The 9,185-nt window shown below is 53.4% G+C and overlaps 3 protein-coding genes across 3 annotated transcripts; 1 reads left to right on the plus strand and 2 right to left on the minus strand.

Annotated features, from left to right (window-relative positions):
* Positions 1–1,256: 1,256 nt before the first annotated feature.
* Positions 1,257–4,109, minus strand: AYL99_07146 (hypothetical protein; the record flags this gene model as incomplete). Its single annotated transcript, XM_018838655.1, has 1 exon — positions 1,257–4,109. The coding sequence occupies one exon, from the start codon at positions 4,107–4,109 to the stop codon at positions 1,257–1,259; it is 2,853 nt and encodes a 950-aa protein (XP_018691423.1).
* Positions 4,110–5,319: 1,210 nt separating this feature from the next.
* On the plus strand, positions 5,320–6,522 carry AYL99_07147 (hypothetical protein; the record flags this gene model as incomplete). The annotated part of the gene is made up of 1 exon (XM_018838656.1): positions 5,320–6,522. The coding sequence occupies one exon, from the start codon at positions 5,320–5,322 to the stop codon at positions 6,520–6,522; it is 1,203 nt and encodes a 400-aa protein (XP_018691424.1).
* A 956-nt stretch (positions 6,523–7,478) lies between these two features.
* On the minus strand, positions 7,479–8,084 carry AYL99_07148 (hypothetical protein; the record flags this gene model as incomplete). The annotated part of the gene is made up of 1 exon (XM_018838657.1): positions 7,479–8,084. One exon carries the CDS (start codon positions 8,082–8,084, stop codon positions 7,479–7,481), a length of 606 nt encoding a protein of 201 aa, XP_018691425.1.
* Positions 8,085–9,185: the final 1,101 nt, after the last annotated feature.

Here is a 9,185-nt window from a genome sequence, read left to right on the forward strand (position 1 = left end):
AGAATATCCCGGAACAAACTCGAGGGTCTTGAGACTGTCAAGAGTGTCAGGTTGGTGTGAAGTCGAGGCAGAACGTGGTATTTGGTTCGGCCCGGGGTTGTATGCTGGCTCGAATCGTAGACCGGCGGGATCAGTTGTACACAAGACAATGGACAGAGCCGAGCACGCGAAAAGGCGGCCGACCTTTGATGTCACTGGTGTTTCGTGTTGCCTGACACTTCTCCACAGGTACAGGATGCTCCAAACAAATGGCTTGTGCCTCACAGTCTTACGTGTGATGCCAGCAACTGCTTTGCCGAAAGGAAGGAATCGGACAGTCAAAACCACTTTTTTTTTCTTTCGTCGAACCTTGGGCTTGTCGGAGATGTCTCTGCAAACTTGCAGAATGGAGGAAATGCCTCGTCCCCTTATATCATTACACGCAAGAGGGGTGAATATGTGGACAAGGCCGAATAATGAGGACAAAGGAAGCCTGCCTTAGACACATGCCATCTCGATTGGTGATGGCGACATCCAAGGGACGAATTAGACTCCAGACTCACTCACCTTGTTCTTTCATTGCGGGCTTTTTTAAGGTGCTCAGTTGTCCTCCATTTTTGCCCTGATGGAGTCCGGCTTGACAATTGCTCAAGAGTCATCGTCGATGGCGTCTTGTCTGCCCTCGTGTGTGTTTTCCACCGCCTTCTGCCCCTCCGCTCGAGACAGGATAATGTCTGGATGCCTGTGCCAAGCGAGTCAATCCGGGCGCCAGAGCAAACGCAAGACTGCGGGTTTGTTGTGATATTTGTTAGTCACAATCCAACCTGGATGGCTGGGCAATTAGTGTGGCATGATGGTGGCCGGCTTCGGTGGCCCTGGTGGTGGCCACCGGAATGAAAATTTCATATGCACGTGGACGGGTTCGTTCATGATTCGTCCATGATGTGCCCAATGCTCGGAGCCATTGGACCTACTTATTGCTTCTCCAAATGCAGCCTTTTATTCCATTCTAGACACTTGTCATGGCTTATTGCCAATCGACCGTCTATGCACGGGCGCAGACCAGTGGTGAACGAGACGACTGTCAAGAAAGGGCTTCAAGAATTCGTTACAAAGAACAAGGCCACTGTAGAGTAGCCCAGTCTATTTTCGTTCCAGACCTCTCAAGAGAGCTGTCGCTTGCTGGATTCGGTGGAATCAACGGAGAAGGATGATGTTCCCGGCTTATCCATTGTACAAAATATGATACAATTTGGGGTGATGATGAGACATGGTCATCAGGGTTCAATGCTCTGTCCAGAACCTTGTCTTTCCAACGGCATCGGATTATCCAATTCTTGCCTCAATGGTGCAATATCTTTCGTTCCTCGTGCTTCTGTGGCATCTCTCACCGTTGCATTCCGCTCTGCTTTGGCGGCTCGAAGTCGACTGCTCACACTGCTGATCCTACTCGTAAATCCAAGACTCCTTCGTGTTCCTGAAGGCCGAATGGATACCTGGCTCTCTGGTGTGGCCTCGATCGGACTAGACGCAGCGGCGGGCACGATCGTTATTCGACCCCAAGGCTCCTTGGGTGTCACAGGAGTATGCTCTTGGGTACCCACATTGCTTGCGGTCGACGACGGGGCGGCGTACTTGCGTCTCGGGACCAGATGCGTACTGATGTGAGCAGGGAGCGGACTTCTGGTCACATTGGTCGCTTCAAGTGCTGCGGGGACGGGATGTTGAGGCATGGGGTGTTGGGCAGTATATTCTCTCGAGTACGCCGCTCGATCTCTTGCCATTTGGCGATACGTGCTCACTTCCGTCATGGCCCGGCTCACCGGCCTGACCGAAGGGCTACTTTCTTCGTCGTCTGTGGCGCCATCCATGTTGTACCCGGGAGTTCTCCTGCTACGTACCAAGGTCGAAGTCCGCCCGAGGCGGGACGATGAGGAGCTAGATATCTGGGGCAAGGCTGTAGGTGGTGTTTGAAACGTGTTCTCAGGGGACGTTGTCTGCGCGTTCAACGTGGCCCCGAGTGGTGCGCTGGTTCGTCGAGTCTCTAGGCGAGACTGGACACGAGACGCGACTGGAGGTCGGTCATTGGGCTCATTGCTGTACCTTCGGCTCCGCAGACCTGTAGAAGTCGGCGGAAATGCATCGCGACTACCGGGTCTCGTCACAGGCTGAGGAAACTGTTTGTGGTCTGCCAGGATTGCAATGGCCAATTCCGTCAAGGTCCTGCACATGCTTTCCGTGCGTCGACGGATCTGACGTTCCGAGACAGATGAGATACCGAGGGTGCTGGCAGCGCCGCTACGCCCCTCTGGATTCATCATCATGGACAACTGCAAGGCGTCTTGGGCTGTCGCTTGAAGCTTCTGATAAACGTCATTGCTGAGGACGGCTTTGGCATTACCAAGTGCCTCGTGGAGGTTCGGGTGGACGTTGGACGGAATTCCTTCGATGGCGGATTGCAATTGCGTCACGGCTGGTTTGTGTTTTGGTGAGGACGACATTGTAGTTGCCGCCGTCGTTGCCGTCTTCGGCCTCTCTGAAGTGGTCATTGCTGCAGCGGAAGATGGTGGGAGCTTCCCAGTAAGTTCGAGCTTTCTGATTCTGGATTTCAGATCATCCAGCTCGTCCCAAACCGTCGAAGGAGCGGTCGTAGAGATGGTTGACTCTGTGGCATTGTGATCGGGGACGCGGGGCCGATCAAGAAATGCAGAATCGGAAACCAAGCGGCTGTTTCGAGCTGTACTTGGTCGTGAAAACGTACGCACAGGTTCTGTATTGGTGTTGCTGTTTGAATTGGTCGTGGAATATCGTCTTGACAGGGCTCTTTGGGGTAAGTCCGCGGGATGAGTACTCTGTGTGTCGAGAGTCCCGTCTCGAATTGAGACTTCTTGGGTATACGTTCGCGAAAGCGCGCCCGGCACATGCTGCCCCAGAGAAGACCGCTTGCTGTAGTAATTCAGTGCCTCTGATCGACCAGCAACACTAGAAGTGTCGAATCGCTCCTGTATGGGAGAAGATTTGTAGCCGGTGGAGGGTCGTGTACTCGAAAAAAAAGGAAGTGAAACTCTCGACCGTCTCTTGTCGAGTTTCGATTGAACCTGACTGCCACGCGACGCGTCGGTCCTTGCAATATTCAAGAACAAATCCTCGCTCTTTTTCTCATCGCTACTGGAAGCTTTGCTGTCCTCTTCCGAAGGGATGGGTTTCAGTAACTGCAGTTCTGAGTTTTCCTTTTCTTGCAGATTGGTCTGAAGCACAGCTGGGCCCTGTTCCTTGCTCATGGTCGAGTGGGGGGTCAGCACACTCTGTGTGTCTGCGGTCTCCGGACTGGATACTTCCAGCGTGGTAGCCTCGTCAGCCGAAGAGTTGGTCGGGGATGGGGACTGGTCTGGTTTCACGGGCGACAGTCGCGCTGAAGCAGGTTCGGTGGTTGGGGTGGGTTCATTGGCCTTGGAAGGGGTTGGATCACGCGTGGTATCGTTTGTAGATCTCGTGGACGGATTACGATCCAGTCGGATGCGGTCCTGCGAGAGGGTTCGTTGAGTGCTGTAGGACGGAGGTGGCCCACAGATTGTCTCGACGCCGTAGCTGCTGTGTGAGGCAGGAGGTCTCTTTTGAGAAGGAGATCGCTGGAGCGTGTTAGAGTTTGTTCGACGCAAGGGGGTGGAAGGCTGGCTGATCCCGGAAGACGAAGAGGGACGATTATCGTTCGGGTCGTGGTCGAGGGAGATGTTGAAGGAGGGAACACTCAGGGTCTTTGAGATTCCTACTGGCTTGCGCATTCCAGGGGATGGCAGTGACACGGACGATGAGTCGGGATCTGGTGCATTGGAGGACAGTTTGGGTTTCTTGCGCAGCGGAGGCCGAAACAACGTCAAGTCATGGTTGACATCTGCAATGCGGGCCGGATAGAAATGCGGATAGGGAGGACGCGGTGGGAAATCGGCTGTTGTGCAGACATCAAGATCATGACGTGTCCCGCGTGCATCTAGTGTATAGTACGGCAGAGAATGATGATGGTGGTGAGCAGGAGCACAAAGTCTGGTGGTGGTCAAGGTGGAAGTCGACTCCTGGGTTGGGAGTGCCGGTGATGTTGAAGGTGAAAGTCTGATGGTGAGCGTGTCGTCCATGTGCCCTCGCTGAAGCTCATTTGATCCATGGATCCTCCAATCCTTGCTAGCCCCGTCTCGCTTATGGATGGTGAAATCCCCTATAACGGCCCTTTCAGCACTTGTTTCTCGTGGGCCATTTCTCCAGAGAGGGCACAGAATCTCCTCCGACTATGGGGGAGAGAGAAACTCGCAGCCGTTCTACGGGATAGCAACTTCTTAATCTATGGTGGAGGAAGGAATCTGGGCCCGTGAGCCCGTGAGATGCCTCATTCTCCCTCGTCTAGGTTGGTCCCCCAGCAACTAGCCAACCTTGGAAGATTTGTGATGGAAAGTGTGATATCTCAAAAGCTGCTGCGCTCAATGCAGCATGCCCTGGTGCCCGTGTCGCGTCTTTGTTGTGCTGTGGGAAAGGGGGTACAAGTTCGCCGCCCATGATTTGACCCGGCCAATGCTTGTCTAGGTCTGATCTCCCGCTCCAACGAGTACCAAAGCCTCAGGCACTGGCGCTATTTCCAGTTAAAGCAAAGCGCCAGCGACCGGCACTCCGGGCTGGCATGTTTGAGACTCACTAGGCTTAAACCACCCATCCCCAAGTGCCTCCCCAAACAGCCCCCTATTGATTAGGGTCTCCGCTTCTTCCCTGCAAGATCAAGATCATCACATCTCGTGGAGTGCAGACACCACTCAGGTTTTGTCCTCACTGATTTCGAAATCGTCACGATGTTATCGATCCATTCTTGAGAATTTCATTCTCATATGTCCCTGCTTCCGTTCTCTGTCCGTGCACGACGACAAGCAGAGCATCGACTCCATCGTTGCGGCAACGAGTACTCTCTTTCCCATGCTTGCAACGTGTTCTTCCTCGGTTGGGCTTCGGATATGCAAGCTGTGCAGTGAGGAAACTAATGCAAGGAACGAAGTTACTCGAAGCGGCCGCCCCTGCTTATCGCCACTTGGTTGATCCTTCGGGTTTGTCCTCAAGTGTGAGAAAGAGACTTGTCTACGAGAGAGAGAGATACTCTGAGGGTTGGAGAGAGACGCAAAAGACGGCGGAAAGCTGCTCCTCCGTCTAAAAAGGGAGATCGAGAGAGCTCCTGGTATATTGTGAAATGAGTCACTCGCGGCTGCCTGGTCTGGGCGCCGGGTCCGGACGCAGAGCTGGCGAAACCTCTTGAAGATTTGCTTGATATGCTCTCTCACTCGAACAAGCACATCGTTATCATCAAGTATGGCTACCCGACGGACGCGTATCGTTTGTATATCTGATACTCACAATCAGACCCCTCAGTTGCCCGCTGGGCACGTTCTTATTCATGCAGGCGACCTCACTAACCAAGGCACATATTCAGAGCTCCAGAAGACTGTTGACTGGATTAGAAAATCACCGTTTCAGATCAAAATTGTCGTCTGTGGAAATCACGATGTCACTTGCGATGTCCCCTTCTATCAAATGTACGGAGGCTATTTCCACAATAAGAGACGGGAAGATCCTCATCGCTGTCTCGACTTGCTCCGCGCCGATTCTTCGGTTATCTTCCTCAATCACGAGGCCAGGCAGGTTCGTATCGATCATGGTGCAGGCCTTGTGTCCGTGCTCAAGGTGTTTGGTTCCCCATACTCGCCGGCACATGGTTTTTGGGCCTTTGGTTACACGCCAGAAACCGCTCCTCAATTATGGGATCAGATCCCTCTAGATTCAGATATCGTGGTGACCCATACACCGGCCAAATTTCACTGCGACGAATGCGGAAAACGTGGCACAGCGGGGTGCGAACCCCTCCGACAGGCTCTGTGGAGGGTTCGCCCCAGGTTGTTCGTCTGTGGGCACATCCACGAGGCTTATGGTGTCGAAGCCATCACGTGGGATCTATCCTCTCCCAACCTCAAATACAAAGAGCAGAGCGTCCGAAGATGGGCGGACCCAGAGCCGGGTTCTAAGAAGCAATTCACCGTCGATTTGTCCTCGAGAGTGAAGTCCTTGGCTCTGCGCAATGACGGAAGCATTGGCAATCTGATACCGCCAAAACAACTGTCAAGGATCCGCGGTGTTGAAGTTGATGGAACCGTTGATGATGCCAGCACAGACCAGCAAGACAGAAGCACAACCTTCCCAGATGTCCCTTCGCCCCCACCGCCTCCCTTTCCTGACTTTGAAAAGGCTGAGAGACCAATTTCTACGATTGATTCTCCAAGCATCAGACATCTCGGAACTCGTAGTCAGGGTGGCCCAGCATCAAGCCTTAGGTCTGACCAAGAAGCGCTGTCTGGTCGAGAGGGAAGAGCGGAGACTTGTGTGGTCAATGCAGCTTACATGGGATCAAATTGGCCTCACAAGGGCGGCAAGAAGTTCCATAAGCCCATTGTGATCGATCTAGATTTGCCGGTAATGGATGAGAACCAGATCGACAAAGGCGTGCAAGAAGCGGAGTAGTTGGAGGCTATGGCTCTGTGGCAGCTCTCGACACAACTGGATCGTTTACGATGGCCTGGCTCTGTGGGAACCTGCCAATACCTGCCTGACGATTGGCAATACATTTCACCTTCCAACAGTTCAAACATTTGTTCCATTTCAAAGGGGGTGGGTTAGCAAGATTCGGGACAGGCAAAACCTTCGGTTCGAGACCTTCTATCTTTACGACCCGACAGCAGGATTTTATGGAGCAGGAGTCAGGAATCCTTGCTTTCGACATTTGGTGGCATCGAGAACGGCCAGTATGCTTTGCCACAGGCACAGTCTTAACTTTTGCAAAAACCCCCATCAAACCAGGCCGGCACAGATGCACCACACTCGTGGTGCCTGTGCCCTTGGGGACGAATCAGCTGCATCATGCAAGAGAACGGTAGGCAGCCGAAAGCAGTTTTGCCCCTGTAACCACATGAATCCTGTCATGGAACTGGTGCGGCCCTCGTTCCTGGCGCCCAACACTTGCCAGCACATCCTGTCCTGGTCACAATCTCACCTCGAGCAAAGTCTGACAGAGCAACTCCGTCTCGGAATTTGCCCACTTCCCACTCTCCTTGCTATCGGCTCTATCTTTGTTGACATGGCGTGGCTAAGTGCAGTGGGAGTCGAAACTTAGGAGACGGTGGACAGACCAAATGCCGCGGGTTGTTTCCAGACAGCACGGGACATGGGCTTTTAAATAGGACTCAACCAGGAACAGAAACAGATGCCTTCGAGGATCGTATAGTTCTTGAATCTTGAGACAAGATACACTATGTTTTTGTCTATAGCAAAAGAGGATAGCATCAAGGAATGCACACCTGCTCTTTCATCCGCAACTCGCGATCTGCCGCGAGACAAAATCCTATCGCTGTCCCAAAACCCCCAGCCGACATTGTTGGAGCGGCCTCCCAATCAGTAAGAGTACCATGGTTCCGTGTATATCAAAATATGAGCCATGCGCCGTAAGTTTGATATTCCCAATCCCTCTCTCGCTCGTATCGTCTTACATTACTGACTCTTGCCGAATCTCGTCTGGTGCCACGATCGGCTCCATACGAGGAATCATTCGTCCTCCTCCGCCCCTCTCGCCTCTGTGCTGGCGATGGCGATGCACTCGACCCTGTCTCTGTACCGGCAGCGACAGCGGCGGCCGCGGTCCCCCTCCTCCTGCCGCCGCTTCGCCAAGACGGCGGCAGGAGCGCTGGCGACGGCTGCTGAGGCGGGGGATACCACGGCATGGAGGAAAGGGGGATCTCAATTTCTCTGTCATCCTCCATGCTGCTGGGGCCCTGGCCCATGTTCGTGTGACGGTCGGTTTCCAGCCCGAGGGTCGAGGTGCTCCAGTTGAAGTCCTTCGTGTCTTGAAGCTGTAACTGCGAGAGGGCATGCTGCTCGTTTCTGTTCTTGTTGTTGCTGTTGCTCTTCTTCCTGCTGCCGGAGCAGGAGCACACCACGTCTGTCACTTTTCTCCAGAGGTGCTTCCCACCCCTGGATCGCGGCTGGGCGGCGGCTGGTGTCGCCCCGGTTTCTACTACCGTCGTCACCATCCTGACTGTTTTTGAACCGGTCCCTATCCGATTCGAGTTTCTCTCCTTGGGGCCTTTCGAAACAGACAAAGCAAGCCCGAGCCTTTAGAAGCCGGTGTACCACACAATCCCCACAGATCTTCCCTGGGGATAGGCGCTGAAGGCTCTACCGAGACCGTTGAGTGCCTTACGGCCCCAGCGACGTACTCGTTTTTCTTCTCTGATGGATTCACTCGACTCGGACGAAATCGAGGACGATCTCGTCGTGGAGGAACGGAAGAACTTGAGGGTCTTTGTCGAGGTGGACGATTGGGTCGTTGTCGACGCTTGGGTCGCTCGGCGTCGGGGCTGTGGTTTTGATTGTGGCTGAGCTGGGGTTTCTGGAATGGAAATGGGGCTGGTGTATGGTTGATGCTGTGGTGGGAGATGGGATGGGAAGGTGGGCATGAATGTCATTCTGTTTTTGGTCTTGCTGCGTGCCGTCGTAGCAGAGCTTTGATATCGCTGCTGCTTGGAACTCCTGGGAGACAGTCTTTCAGGGGAATTCCGGTAGACGGATTCTGCGATGAAGGGTGCTTGCATAGAAGTTCTTCAGACGCCAAAAATATGTATATTATATGATGTTTTCATCGATAGTTGAGTGCCACTTATTCGTTGGCGACCAGACCACCACCACTTTTGTGCCTCGTAACGTCGGGAAGAAGGGGGGACATAACGGGATCGAAGAAGCACAGAAAAACAGGAATCGAGCGCGCGACAGGTCTGACATTATATCCCTTGGAAAACGAGACTGAGTTCAGAATGACAAGCTGCCAAACTCACAGGGTGACATGTCAGTCAGGCCTCACCACTACCACCACTCAGACGCCCACGCTTTCATTCACGGCCGTTGGAGGGAAGATGGATGACAGGGGACGAGCGAGAACACCTATTCAGCAGGAGGGGATGCAGATCAAGCTTAGAGTGTGTTCTAGACAGGACACGCCCACCCTCTCTGCTCGATAGGAATGTCCCATGGGAGATGGTTGTTGTGGTTTGGTCGCTGAATTAGGAAAGGAGGTTAAAGCCTGGCGGGCTGATTCAGGAAGTGACATGGCAAGAATGAAGTAAGCAAATAATAAC

This window comes from Fonsecaea erecta (assembly GCF_001651985.1).
Source record: "Fonsecaea erecta strain CBS 125763 chromosome Unknown Scaff6, whole genome shotgun sequence".
NCBI lineage: Eukaryota > Fungi > Ascomycota > Eurotiomycetes > Chaetothyriales > Herpotrichiellaceae > Fonsecaea > Fonsecaea erecta.